This window comes from Nipponia nippon, unplaced genomic scaffold, assembly GCF_047370975.1.
Source record: "Nipponia nippon isolate SJK-2023a ecotype South Korea unplaced genomic scaffold, ASM4737097v1 scaffold_10, whole genome shotgun sequence".
Taxonomy (NCBI): domain Eukaryota; kingdom Metazoa; phylum Chordata; class Aves; order Pelecaniformes; family Threskiornithidae; genus Nipponia; species Nipponia nippon.
In genome coordinates this window covers 13,806,309-13,821,727 of record NW_028262291.1, presented here as the reverse complement: position 1 = coordinate 13,821,727, position 15,419 = coordinate 13,806,309, and the positions used below count along the sequence as shown (strand labels likewise).

Sequence of the window (15,419 nt, the reverse complement as noted above, 5' to 3'; positions counted from 1 at the left end):
TGGTATACTGCCTGGCTGAAAGGCAAGGTGACAGCTCCCATATGGCAGCTAATAGACTTATTTCTTCTATTTGGCTCAGTACTTAAGCTCTCATCTTTAGCAGGAGAAACTTGTTGGTTCAAGTTTACTACGAAAATATTTATTGACTATTTTCAGGAATATGTTTTACATTGAAACACGTGAAGCATCTAATCATTGAGACTAATCTACCCAGCCTCTGGATACCACAAGGTTAGATGGCATTTTACCTCCCTATCTTAAAACAGCGTGTTGGTTTTGTTTTGTTTCAGATGTGTTTGCTGGTTGAGGTTGCATAGGAAATGCTATCAGTGCTTTGGGAAAAAAAAAGAACACACACACATTAGCGGGAGATCAAGTACACTCTTCCAAAGGAAAAACAAAGCAAAACTCAGAGTGTTTTTCAGTGTGACCCTCATAAGAATGTTTGCATTAGGCCTGCTGTCTTATTAAAATTAATTTGTGTTTATAAAAAGTATTTTGTACAAAACCCCCATACACACCAGGCAAAAAATCCCATGTGTAGTTATGTATTGCAAACACGCACTGACAGGGTAGTTCTAACTCAGAGTTAGTGGTGGTCTCTGCAGACTTCCTCATATTTTTTGAAGCTGATCTGTAATTTTGGAGTGTTTTGCTCTGTTTACTTAGGGAAGAGACAAGAGCCCCTCAGGAGGAACCTTACTCAATATAAGCACTAGAAATCTATCTAAAAGCTATCACCGAAAAAGAAAAGGTAAAGGTTTGGTCAGATCTTAGTCAATATGCAGGAGTATAACATCAAAGATATGCAAGAAGAATTAACCGTCTTCTCCTAATTTTCTCAGCAATGACTGCTTGTTCTTGTTGGTTCATAATAATAAAGAGTTAAGTCATGCCCTCCTCCTTCTACCTTGACCTAAAAATAGGATGCCACCTCCCTGACTACAAAACACAAAAAGTGCAAATAAAAAGCCATGCTTAAACAGAGGAAGAAACTCCAACCTTTTCTGGGCAGGGCTGACCACGCACAAGTACATGTTTTCATAGTAAAGGTTTAGAAAGACAAACAGCTGGCAGCACACTGAGAGGCTCTGGGAAGAGCCCACAGTACGTTCCTCTATTTACCTCAGGTAATCTCTGCGGCAAAGAATGAGATTTGCTTTTGTGTAAAGAGTTGATCCAACCTCTCCAAGACGACAGTCACAGCAGGCACACTTTAGACAGTCTTCATGCCAATACTTATCCAGAGCCTTCAGCAGGTACCGGTCCTTGATCTTCCGGTTGCAGCCAGCACAGCCCTTCTGCTTGCCTTTGGGTTGTACGGATAACATCGGCACACCTGCAGCACAAACAAAGCATTTCGTTTAGAAGATATCAAACAGCTTGAATAGGTTTTCTGCATTTGGGGTAGCACTGTGAGCTATAGGTAGATCTGTGAGCAAATACTGCTGCTGGTTTCATTACAAGGAGTTCACATTGCAAGAAGCTGATGGTCAAAGGAACTTAAACTTCATTTGCTATGACAGGGTAAGTGGGAGTGTGACACTTGCAGGTACGCAGCCCTTTTTTCCTAAGGGTAGGGCTGACACAGAGCACCAGACTTTTTTTTAATTAACATTGTGCAGCAGAATAAACTGGCTGCAATGTCAACATTTGCTTTTCCCTCACTGCCAGTACCCTTGTGTTGTTAATTACCTGCCACAGGCAATTACAAAGATCAGAAGGGCCACCACTGTACGTACCCTCAGTCCAGCATCTTGGCTGGATCAAGCTTGATGGGGAAAGGAGAGCAGTGGCTATAAAAAGATGTGGTACGCCACTGTTTTTCCTCTTTTGTGAACCCCGCTGGTCACAGAGGCCTCAGTGAACACTAGAGCAGCCCAGGGGCTGCTCTAACAAATGTTATTCAAAAGCCCTCAAGGACTGCTGAGAATAACCCAATGAGTGCCCCTCTACCACTAGTGAAGCCACACTCCTTAAGCAAAGCAGAGTTTTCCTGCTCCTCTTGTACCGCTGGAGAAGGTAATAAAAAAACAGGAGTTTTTTCCTCCCTGGAAACCCCTGCTGGGACTGCAAAGCAAGCATGAGCTAGCTGGGTATGAGGTGGTGACAGGACACTGAAGTCACTAGGCTGGTGGAGACTTGCTGTGACCACCTTCCTCACACTGCTGTCTCCAGCCTTTTCCTCTCCTCCGAGCGATAGTACCTCCCATGGTGAGCACTGACACGGGTGTGAGACCTATCACCCTTCTCAGTTTAAGAGGGAGGCCGGGGAGGATTTAATGGAATCAACAGGCAAGGTGGAAAAATAAACAAGGATTGTACTGTGGGGGAAGAAGAGGACAGGGGACGATGAAAGAAGAAACAAACTCACTGAGAGGCCAGAATCCCATTTTCTGTAGAGCCTTGATTTTACTTTGTTACCTATTTTTATTTTTACTAGTGTCAGCTGCTAAAAAGGGAAATGCTGGGCTTTAACAAGCATGCCATGGGCTTAGCCAATGCAGAGAAGATGAGAGGGGAAACACTGGCTACAGTAGCAGGTGTCACTGGTTATATATACTCTTACACAAAGTTAAGCCACCATTTCTGTAGGAAGTGCCGGATGTCCCAGAAAGTATCAGCTTGATAATGGAATTATTAACAGTCCCTTAACTGGAGAGGACCGAGTCAGTGCCACTGTACTAAGTGACATTTACTGCTTTCCTTAAAAGCCAGGGTGACCTGACGGTGGCTAATGCTCAGCACATGTAAAACCCACCACTCCCACAGTAATAATTGCTTTGTCAGAGCTGCAAGCAGATGACAATAGCACTTAAGACACCTCTAGACAAACAGGGAGGTATTGATCCATTTGTTATCAAAGTGGTCTCAGCAGCATGGAGACAGGTCAAGTAACATTCAAAAACTCTCAGGGCTTAAAGAGCCCTCCTGCTCTTTGCTGCGGCACACTCAAAATCCGCTTGCAAAGTCGATAGAAGCAAACTTTTGATGCTAGTGACAAATATGCAATAATTAAGTGAAAACTTAAATCTGTCTTTGCCTGTCACATATGCAACCCATAATACTCCTGAGGGAAAGCCACAGAGGAACACCTGCACGTTTGGAAAGAGGGAAAAGACAGGGAAGTGTCAGAAGTGTAATACACTGCGGGTGCTGGAGGTCAAACTGCAGAAGTCCTGTGCTTCTGGTCAGAGTCTGTTATGAGAACGAGGGAAGTGGCCCCATGGTTCTGGACACAGCACTTTTTTTTTTTTTCAGAGTACACTTCAGGAGCAAAGAGAAGCTTCACTTTTTGAGTAATTTCTTCTTCAGAAAACTTAAAGCCTTCATCCCATGCTCTCTCCAACTCCACACAAGGAAAACAGCACATCATGAGAAGAGACTGCCTTATTCTGAGGCAGAGAAGGGCACATACATGAATTTGCATTTGCAAACTGTGTAAGATCAGTACCAGTGATGAAAGAAAATAGTTTGCACCTATGAAAACTAAGACCTAGATGTGCAAATTATATTTTAAGATAGGAGCCCTAGACACCAGTGGGTCATTACCCACTCCCCAAACAGGCTCTCTACATGTGAGCTGTGTACTCTTAGAGGCAGAAGAGAATTTCTTACGAGGAGAGGGTCAGCATACAATTCTTTTGCAAGGTTCCTCTAGGTAACTTAAGGATCCTGCATCTGGAGGTGCTGCAGATTTCAGAATGCAGATTCTAGACAACCGGAGCCCCTTAAACCTCCTCACAAGAGAACTGCTGCATGGGTGGAGTTTGAGATCATCTCTGCGATTCAGAAATACAAGATCTTCAGCCAGATGGGACTTCCCAAGGCTGTCGAGCACTTTTGAAACCAGTGCCCTTTCAGAGTTACAGCTCTCCTCACCCAGAGCAAGGGGTCCACTGTTAACAGCAGCACGGCCAAGCGCGAGGGCAGCTGTGCAGGGACAAAACCCTGGCTGGACCATTAGGAGAGGCTGGTTTGATCGGTAAGGGTGGGTTGGCAGGTTAGGAGGGTCTCCTGAGGTGGCAAGCAGGCCCAGACGGCTGTGAGCTGGCTGCAGTGGTGGTTCTTGATCTATCTGTGGCCCTGGCAGCCCTCACTCACCGCCAGCATCTCAGTTCCCTGCTATTGCAAGCACACCATTGTCTTAGGAGAGGCTTCTGCGACTAAGGGGAATGTAACACTTTGATTTTCTTCTAATAACTAGCAAAGGAACAGATATATATATTTTTAAACAGTACCTTAAGCAAGGAAAAAAGCTATGTATTTGGTCAGTATTCAGCAGGGGGCTTTCTAATGAAAAAAGGTACCATTTCAGAGATCATATGATGTTCAAAGCTGCTATTTCCACTCAGATAATAACGAGCAAGGTCAGCCTCTGCTGGTCAGGTTCAGTGTTTTGAAATTACATTTTGGTCTGTGAGGCTTCCCTCCGACATCCCAACCAACCGGTCTGCACGGAGCACACACACCACTACAGAAAGTTGCAGCTGCAATTAGCTGGTGAGTTGACACAGCAGGCAAGGCGTGAAACAAAATTTCAAAAACTGCCAAACTTGATCAGCAAGGGTTCCTCGCATGCTTGCCATGTCATTTCCAAGCAACAAGAGAGCAGCATCTCAGAAGCTTAACCCCTTTCATGGTTGGAGGCTTGCAAAGAGAGGACACAGGCAACAACAAACTCCACTTTCCTCCTCCTGCCTCCCTCCCAGCAAATCCCAAGCAGTCTGGGCTTTGCAGGCAGAAACCACCTGGGGAGATTCTCTTTCTTTTTGGAAATTTCCCCACTGCAGGGCTGCGATGCTGCTTCATTTCTCTATGTAGATTTTTCCCCAGTACTTACCAAAAAATGCCAAGATACCTAGTTCAATTTGATCAGGGCCACGTGGTGTCTAACCAGGGCTGTCAAGAAACAAAGGGCTCACCTTCGATAAATTCCACATGCGCTCCAAGGGCAAGGATTAGAAAATGAGAAGTCGTGTTGCAGAGGTAGGAAAATTAACAGCTGGACACTCACCCGTTTACATACATGATCACAAAGGGAATGCTGACCGATTACCAAATTCTGAAAGTACCATCAAGTTGCTCTCTCCTCTCCTGCTGCTAGCCATCCATCGCTTTCTTTTCTTAGAAACAGTAGATGAAGCCTTTCTATTTTTGGCTACCTACACTCCCTTCTTCACCCTTTACAACTTAATAGACTTGCTGCTGGTAAATACAAAACAAAACCTGTTCTGAGTGCTCGGAGCTCCAATGCGCATTAAAAAATTATAGACACCACCTCTGGACATGCTGAAATTTATGGCTGTGTCTAAAGAGGCTGTTGTTGTAGTGAGTAATCTAAACTTTACCTCTATTCACAGTCGGACAAGCTAGCTTTAATCAGCCCGTATCTTCTCAGTTGGGGTCTTTCTGTAAAATTATTCAGCTGGCTTTATAACACAAGTGTCCGCTAAGTACACCTCTAAATTTTTCTAAGCCATTTTACTGATATTTCTATTCACATGGCAATCAGCTGCAGTTCCTTTAAGGGCACTGTTCATAAAGCCTCATTTCCAAGAGAGCCTGGAAACTTTTTTATAAATGGTAGACCTTTTAAATAACAGTTATCTGCAATGGTCCTATGGCGTACAGCTCCACAGTGCTCTGGTCTGCAAGAGAGCTACTGGTCCCCTCTGAAAGCATGGAAGTTCACCACCTAATTTCTTTAATGCAACTCTAAAGGTTAATTGGTCTGAAAGAGTAATGCGGGACTGCTGGCTAATGATATATGCCTCAAGGCTTTGCAGCTTGCCTGTATTTTATACAGTCAAGTCCAGAGCATAGAACACAGGTGATATCACCAGGACTTTTCAGACCCCCCTCAGATTTCCCGCAGCCCCCCTCGGCCTCCCCCTCTCCCACTCGAGCCCTCCGCTACACCCACATGTGCTGAGTGAAAGCGGCAGGAGCTGAAGGCAGTTCTCCTCCACCTGCATTTCATGCCTTGTTAGAGGGGGCTCCGAGAAGTGCTGCCACTGCACTCCTCATTACCACTGCAGAGAACTAAAAACAACCCTAATGAGGAGAGCGAGAGCGTACAGTACGGGGTGGGAGGAGGGACGTCCTCCCACACTCCCCAAGGAATCTGGCCAAAATCTTCAATTTGCCATTTATGACAGCTAATTAGTTATTCTATTCAAAATCTTTGCTTTAAATAAAAGAACTAATTATACACAAAGGTCAGTCCCCCACCTCCTGTGAAGCACACATAATTGGCTTATTTCCCCAACATTGTGTGTGTGTTTTACACAATGCTTTCAGGCAGATGGCTTTAACTCTTTCCCTCTGCAAGTTTTTGGGTTTTTTTTTCTTTTTTTTGTTTGTTTGTGATTTTTTTTACTTAAAAAAAACCCCAAAAAACACTTTCCCTCAGATTAGCTACTTTTACTATAAAAGCTTGCTCAACAATAAAGCAGATAGCTACACACACGCGTACAAAATATATCCACTCCCAGAAAGGTTCGTGCCAACCACTCCAGCACAGTGCCTCCTATACAGTTGTACAGCACCTTGCACAACATAGTACTGGAATGACCTTTTTATTCTCCACCACAAATTCTTCCTTGAACAGTGCCTTTCAGATACAGTTACCATGTTTCTGAACACCTCTGCCGAAGACCACAATTATTACAGGTTTATGGTACACCTTTTTTTTTTTTTTTTTAAGTTTTTTTAAAAGTGATTATTATAGGGATACAGCATTCCAGTGCTACAAGCAATTCTGATTTAAAAACTGGAATTTTGGCAGCTGGGCAATTGAGCCTAGGCTTCAGAGTTCCACTTGAGGGGAAAAAATGTTTATTTCTAGCATCAACACTCTTTAAATGAGCTGACCTCCTTTTGCCTGCTAACAAAAAAACCAGCATTTGGCTGCAAAAGATGAAAAAGTAACTGAAGAGTAGGAGTAATCTTATTAACTCCTGTCTCATCACAATAAATAAGCTGCAGTCTTATGTCTTTTATCAGAGTATCTGATATCATTTAAAAGCATTAGAGCCCTGCATCACCCATTTAAGTAAATGCAGACAGTCATTGCCAAAAAGATGCAGTGAATTTCATTCCCTTAAAAAGAAACCCACTTTGTGTTCCCAGTATTGTATTACTCACCTTCTATGAATATTACACCCTGTGAAACAAGTTAAACCATGCACTTCCACTGAACTGAGAGTACACCGTCTCAGGCATCTTCACCAAGAATTTCATTTGAAGAATTATGGCCAGCAAGGTGAAACTCATCATGTCATCTGTATATCCAATTAAAATGTTACATTTGGAACACTGAGTACTTGCAACTAAATGCTTATGAACAAGCCTTAGACCATTCATCAAAATTATTCAATGAGTAACCACAATCTTTTTTCATTTCCAGTTTCATGCTGCAATATACAGCAGATGATTTTTACAGTGGCTTTAGCAATTTATTTGTGGTATTCTTTCTTCTGAACCATTACTGAACAAATTTCCCAAGCATGGCAAAAAAGTAGTTGGAGAGGGCAGTTAACAGGAGAAACAACCTTTTGATCAGTACTTCTATTTTAACTATGCTCCTCCCAATAACACAGCATTTTTTTTGCCCTACAGTTCAGAACAAGTTTTAGAGAAACGTATTTTAGAGTCCACTGGCAGTTTCAGCTGCCTAGAAGTGACCCAAAGCTTCATGTGTGACTTAACCCCTCCTCCAGTCTCCCATGCAAAGACTCTGTTTTAAGCCATTTGCTCAGGTAGACCAAGATATCCAAAACAATCATTCCCATTGTTTGAATCTGTACCAAGGTAGGTCCTGATTCAGGACACAAGGTTTAGGTTTAGAATTTAGATTTTCATTTTCCCCCAGAGTTTTGAGATTTCCAGTACCTGCTTTAAGTCTCTGTTACTGAGTTGCCTTTACCAGAGGACAACCTGTAGCTATAAAGGAACACATGGCAGCAGGACTGAAGGCAAAACATAATAATTGTTGCTGCAAAACAGTTTCTATAAATCATTCCGCTAAGCAACATTTTCCCTGTGCTCATAAAATATGCTTGTTTGAGCTTTAATTTTTTGTAATTGGCATATGTCCAAAACTTATCCTTAGCACATGTAGTGTTTCAGTAAAATCCATTTTTACTGTTTGAAGCCCTGGGAACAGTAAAAAGACATGCAGATTTCTTCCACCTTCAACCTACCCTGAGAACATTCTGATCAAGTTTTCTCGATTAGTCACAATTTAGTGTCCTACAGTCTGGCAAAGGTCCTGATTTTAGGCAGCCAGTTCCCTCCTTCAGTGTCTGTAGTAAAAAAAAACGTCTGGCAATGGAGAGACTACCCTCAAATCACCTTTCCAGCAGTATAAGAACATCACAGATGAGAAGATGATTATTAGGGATGACTAGCCTGGAATTCTTCCCATATTCCTCAATATTCCACCGACTTGCAGGTGACCACTGAAAAGACACTAAGCTCCAAAGTCTTCTGTTTGGGGCGGGGGGGTTGTGTGTCAAAGCAAACCAATGGAAGAAGAGTCTCTGAGTCAGATGATCACAAAGGTGAGAACTCATCCCTCACTTTTCAGCTCATTTAAGAAAAACATATGTACTAATGTTAAATACAGGGAGTTTTTTGTCTCTCCCCAAAAAGGAAAGAAAATCAAATAGAAAAAACCCTATATCAAGTCACAAATCCCAAAGACTGTGAGAAGTAAAAACTTAAGTCAATTATTTACAGGCACATGTGTAATACTACACAATTCTCATCTTCCAGTTAAAATACACTATTTAACGTGTTACTACTGAGATTTCAAGTCATATGCAAAGATGTGTGATGTAGCAGAGCTCAGGTTTAGCAGTGAAACATTAACATCACCCTGACAGATTTGGTATGCTATATATGTGAATGTTTTACACAGAATAGAACTATATCATTGCACAATCATCATCATCATCTTTTCTTCTGCCTCTTTGCAGACATACACAATGTCAACCTAAGCTTTCGGCAACCTTAATAGAATTTCAGTGCCCACTGCCAAATGGCCATTTGATGTTCTGCTCTGTGTACACTGATGAAGCAATCTGTCACAGGCCTTAATGCAGGCAATGATGACTATCCAATCTAAAGCTTTCACAGGCTTACAGAAATTTCTCAAGACTTTTGGAGCCTATAATAATTTGTGCAATACCACAAAAGAATTTGGAATCCTGGTGCTCTGTATTTAATGAAATATGAATATACTCTTTTAAATGTTTCTAGAAGAAATCCTACTCAGGCCAAAAGCATATTTTACACCATCAATCACCAGAAAGCTGTGCTGGCAACTCTGAAATAGGAAACGCTATAGTGATTGCAAGTTATTGTAGTATGAGAATAACAGCCCTCCTGCCCCTGTCCAAACTTACTGCAAAGCCAAGCACAGATGCTCGTGCCCTGCACCAGATTTGTACAATAAACATAAAGAACTATAATTTATTTGCATATTTTTTTCATTTCCAAGACATGAGTAAAGATTCACCTGTAGAGAATGCAGAGGGAGTCTATCTACTTAATGCAATCCATGTAAGAGATACAATTGCTGCTGACCTTCTAGAAGTCATGAAATACACCTCCCTAGTGATGCAGAAAGATGCAGTTATTCCCCAAATCTAGCCTCTCCTCCCTTTCCCAGCAAAACCAGACCAACCCATCTGCTATTAAAAGTTGAAAGGAGAAGGGCAAGGAGGGCTATTTCCTTCTCTTCTTGTTGAAAGAAAAAAACATAACAGACAGTCCTTTGCAGGACCATTTGCATGCTAAGCTGTCAGACCATGCACTTTCCATTAAAGAGATACCATCCCTTTTCGTAAGTCCATTTGGGATCCATTTTAGTGTTATCTAAAAATCAAATCTACATGGTAATCCTTTTAATGTACTCTTGACTTTTAAAACCAGCTTTATGTTCCTTCAGGAAATGTTTTAAGCCATTACTCAGTAATTACTACTCACCCATGAAAACACTGATCTTTTACAATATATAATCAGTTTGCTGACTTAAAAAATAAAGCAGACTGGAATTTTGTCTCATGAAAGTAGCAAAGAACAAACAAGGTTAAGAGAGCATCCCGTCTCCCCCACCCAATATTTCAAAGTGGTATGTTTTTCCTGTCATATAAGAGAGGGAGCAAGGTGGTCACAGTTCCGAGTTTCTTTGTTAAGTCTCTGAGTGCAAGCAGATAGGAGACTCTTAATCTCAGTTTTGCATTGGTGATCACTGCGCAAGTAACCAATAACAATTACTGATTTAGGCCTAAGCAGAATTTGTATCATCTTGGATATAAACAATACCCTAACCTTTTGCAAGCCCTGAAGTTTTGAATGACACCATACAACCTCCTGAAAGGCTGGCAACATAGGAAAGCCATGGAATTTGTGGAGTTGCTTTCGTAAGCTTCGGCTGTACCTGAACAAGTCGCAGAAGAGGCGCCAAAAACAGTTCACATCTAGTGCAACTTTACTGGATTTATCTGCACTGCACCTGAAGTCAACACAGGAATGCCTAGCCAAACTTCAGGGGCCTGAAATTACCTTGAAAGTCCTACTACCAGCTTCTAAAGGTTTTGCCTTGCTCCCTTCCAAACTCCTCTGCCCACCTGGAGGTGGCTGGGAGGCAAAGGAGAGTCTAAGCAGGATGGTAAGCCAGCACTGGCTTGCCCTTTCTAGCAGAAGCCAGAAAGAGGACAAGAGTGCATTTTGCTCAGTTACAGCTCCTATCTGAGGATGACTAGATAAAAGCCCATGACTTCTGTAATGCAGATGCTCAGACTACAGGAGGTCCCTGGACATCCTGACCTTGCATGCAGTTTAACAAAGATCCTATATGTTTATACCCAGTACACCCACCAACAATTGGAAAGATTCTTCTCATCCCACTGCTGACCCCAGAGAGCACAGCGTCCTTCTCACTCAACTGCTCTGGCAAAGGCAGTTCAATATTTCAAGACTAGAAAAAGGGCAGGGTGAAGTTTGTCCGAAAGAACTTGCTGTACTTTGCAAATAATACCAACTAAAGTTGTTGTTCTCTTAATGCCATGAAGATAGGGAAGACAGAGAAAGCAGAGGCTAAGTACTTTCTTTGCTTCTGTTCTGTTCACTGAGGTCTAGCTTAAGCCTTATTTAGCCACAGTTTGCTTCCACAGACAGATTTTACTCTATCCCATTTCGCTACTACAGTTAGGACAGCGAAAGTCCTGCTCTTGGCCACTTTCCCTTTCATTCACAGGGAAAGGTATGCAGAACCCAGTGCAACACTGTTCATTAAACATTTGTTATAGCTGCAGTTGGCTAGCAACTATATGCCTCAAACTAATTTTTGTTATTCACAACTGATTAAGTCAGGGCTCACAAGCCACAGCTGGCCATTAATGCTACCCTTTTTTACAAGAAATTATGCTGATAAGAATTAAAAGTGGTTTCTTGGCATTAGCTGTTGTATACTCATTCTATAATGAATTCCTTTGAGGTGACGTATAGAGACAGGATTTGAGCGCTATTACCCTGGACAACAGGAAAGACCCAAGTAAAATTGCAAGACTTTTTTTTTTTTTCTTTTGTTTCTTTTTTGTGAAATGCTCCAGAAAGGCTTTGAAAACTCTGCTGCAGTTCACCATATATTCCAGAATAAAGTGAGCACTAAGGGTTTGAGGCAAGTTAGCGTGACACTTAGTTTGCATTAGAGCATCTTGGAAGTCATATGAAATATACTGTAACAGAACATATCCTACTCTATTAAGCATTCAGGAGCATCGCAGTATTCAGAATATGGATGAGAAGTTGGAATTGTACAAGACATTCCTCTTCTTACAGTTGACCACTGAGTTGAATTCAAGCTGATCCTAAGGGAGCCATTTTCATTAAGCTACAGTAGCTCTCTAATCCTATTCCTTGAATTTCAGACCACTACCACTACAAGAATTTATGACCTGCTGCCTGCACTTTGGATGGTACTCACACTTTACTCTTTTCCTCAATGCATCCTGCTCCTCTGGATCATTACCACTGGTTCATGCAGCAACAGATCCCCTTGAAGTCTGCTCTTCAATTCAGGTACTTATGCTCCATTTAATTCTCACCAACATACGTAAAGATACTGATGGTTAAAAGATAAAGATACCTACTTAAAGATACTTGGTTAAAAATAATGAAGAAAAAAAAAAATCATATGACCTAGACCAGTGCAAAGAACTGACAGCCTCCTGAAATGTACCTCCTGAAGTCTGGCCCAGGTATGTATCTACTAATGCTTTGCCTGAAACCTCAGACTAAGAAGAAATTCTAAACCACTAACCTTCAGCTCCAAAAATGCTGCGCTTCCAGGCCAAAAAACTTACTGAGCAGCTTTTCCTCCGCTCCATTTCCATGGGAGTCTCTACCGCTTGATTTACTCGTTTTTTGTCCACCTCATCATGAGATTCCTGCCTGCTGAAAAGAACTCCTTCACTGAACTAATGAAATAAGGAGTCTTAAGTGCCCTGCAATCCTTTTTAGAAAAGTCTGTATCTCCAGATGAGTCTCAATTTCACAGCATCAGGGAACTGTGTGCCAATGCGCTGAACCAGAACGCCAGGGCTAGCAGGAGTTGCAGACAACAATGCTAACATCAGGGTTATTTTAGATTAGAGTACTTCCAAATCAATTTTGGATTCAAACTTTTAAATGCACTCTCCAGAAGGAATCTGCACTGACTGAGTATTTTCAAGGCTAATTTTCTAAGCTTGAATGAAACTCATTCTTGTCTAAGAAAAAGACACAACTAACCTTTGCCACAAAGGCTGGGTTATAGCTAGAAAATTAGGCAGACAACAGTCCTAAAAAGGAATAAACTGCCTAAGAAAACATCTGTAAAACTGCAAACAAAACCCACTACAGATGCTGTTGGGAAGAGATTTTCACTGAGACCAGAAGTTACAACAACGTTTGGGATTCAAGGCACTTCTATAGCTGAGGTACCCCATCTTCCACAAGCAGTCCCATTCTCGCAGAGGTCAGGGCATGCTCCGGGCTACCCAGGGCAGCCGGGCTGCACTCCAGGAACGTGCATCATGCTGCAGTGGGATAAAGAAAGAACTGAACATCCACAGCCTGATGGCAGGGTTTTGCTGGACTAAAAATCCTGCAGAATTAAGACAGATCCTCAGCACTCTAAGAAAGCGGTTGTGATGAGAGAAGGGAATGTGTAAGACAGATGGGAGAGTTAAGGTTAAAGTTCAGACCAGAAGCAATTAAGACGGGTAAGAGTGCTCTGCAACTTGACACAGGTTTGCTTTGTATTCAGAACTTTTCACTAGCATTAAGCATCTTAACTTGTGTATAGAGAGCTTATAATTAAAACCTGACAAGCTTAAATTAGCCATTTATAAAAGGTTCTCCAGAAAGCTTTTAAAGTAGACTAAACATATCTATTAAAATAGAAGAAAGGGAAAAAAAAAAAGAATTGAAGCCATTTTCAGTTACAATAGTTTTCCCTACCTAGATATCTCAAGAGATTAGACAAATTTAAAATCAAAGTTCTGCAACTGTCCAAAGCCCCTTAAAAGGGGGGAGAGGGAGGAAGTGGGGAATTAGAAAAACCTTTAAAAACCCCTCTATTTAATAGCCCACAGTCCTTTGGATGAACATAAGCACTCCAGAAACCCCATTAAAAAAAGGAGATCCTAATTTCCCTTTAGGATTTTGAGCACTTCAGGGAGTGCTCTATTATGGTTCCCCCGGGATGGGGGAATTATGTCAAACTGCCACGAGGCTGGGCAGTTAGTGAGGGAGGCAGCCCGAGAGCTGGCTTTCACCGGGCCACGCCAATTAGAGTGGAGGGAGTGTTTTCACCTCCTCACACTGGCTATTCAGATTAATTCCTAGCATTTCAATGCTATACAATTTTCCTATGAGTTCAAGAAACTGAATCTAAAGAAAATTTGCTCTTTATCAAAGAAAGAAACATATCCACCAGTGTCAAATGACACCAGGTAATTTATTCCCCCTCAAAAGAAAAGAAAGAAAATAGCTACAAATATTTTGGTATTTCAAGAAAAAGTTCACAGACTATAAATATCTGGAAACCAGGTTTGAAAGAATAAGTCATTAAGGGCAGGGCTGCTGCAAAGTCTACCTCATTACTTCCAAATCGTATTAGATTCCTTCTTTCCCTGCCTCACCTTTTCCTAAAGCAAATGCAGTACTTGAGAAATATGGTTGGATATCTAGCTGGGACACAAGAAGCAAGCATTGGTTTCCCAGTGCACACCTCCAGCCCTGCCACGTCCTCCTCTTCTCTGCTGCGCAGGCCAAGGAACATCCCAGCTGGCTCTCAGTACACCTTTCAGCAAGAAAACGACTACAAACATTTGCTTATTAACCTAAAGAGCTCCTGAACAACCCTACATCATTCCTAGCTCTGATTGCTCCCAACACCACATCAGCCTCTCTTCAACCCTCATTTTTAAAGCTCTGGAACAGACACTTTTATATGCATGAAGTACACGATATGAGTTTTTTCGTAGGCCATAGGGTGCCCTTGTCATAACCAGCTGTAGCAGCCTATTGCCACTGCTGAAGACTCAAAAGTTAGATGATCGCAGCATCCTCCTTTTGGGTGAGAAAGGGAGGCAGATAGGAAGTGGAAGAACAGAAGCCAGCACAAACGCTGTATGAAATATGGCGCAGACACGAGTACAGTAGTTCTTCAAAGGAAGGAGAGAGCCAGCACCTGTCCCTGAGAAAAATAATCAAGCTGCAGCAGCAATGATCGCTCTAAACCCATGTCGTTTATCTACAGCCTACATTCATTGCTTCCACATGCAAAGTGTAATCCTTTTCTCAAATCTGCCTCAACTCTACTGCACTCCACGTGGTACCTCTTTTCAGAGGAGCGTCTAAATTATCTAAGCGCAGGAAAAAAGAATGTTACTTTAAAGCAAGCCATGATCTGCCACAGCAAAGCGTAAGATGAGTAATTTGTTACTTCAAGTGCTAGAAGGTCTTTTTTTCTTTTTGCGAGCCAACAGTATTTGAAGTGGTAACGTGCATATAGAAATCTTAATTTATTTTGCTTCATCTTTATATACCACCAGTGTACTTATTCCAAATTCACAGTGAACCAGAAATCTGATTAGGAAAAACAACGTCTGCCTTGGATCCAATACCTAATGGAAGCATGTGAATGAGTATTTGCAAAACCCAAGATCCATTTGAATCATTAACTGAACTGCTTACAAACAGGAATTGGGTGAAAAAGAAGAGATATCTGCATTTCAGGCACCCCGAAGTTCAAGTAAAAAAATCTATCCCATTTTTGGTTATCCACAGCAGCAATTTCACAGCAACTGCCAGGTGTGTGATTGCCACCCTGCTTTTGGAGAATTAAACAGCAGAATACT

General features: G+C 41.9%; 1 protein-coding gene across 3 annotated transcripts in view; it reads right to left on the bottom strand.

The window, feature by feature from the left end:
- The window catches only part of LMO1 (LIM domain only 1), a 62,422-nt gene that overhangs the window by 15,889 nt on the left and 31,114 nt on the right, over positions 1-15,419 (bottom strand). For all 3 annotated transcript variants that reach the window (XM_087745576.1, XM_087745577.1, XM_009461466.2), the window contains exon 2: positions 1,126-1,339. In XM_087745576.1, the coding sequence (XP_087601702.1) occupies positions 1,126-1,339 (214 nt within the window). The remainder of the gene's footprint in view (positions 1-1,125; positions 1,340-15,419) is intronic.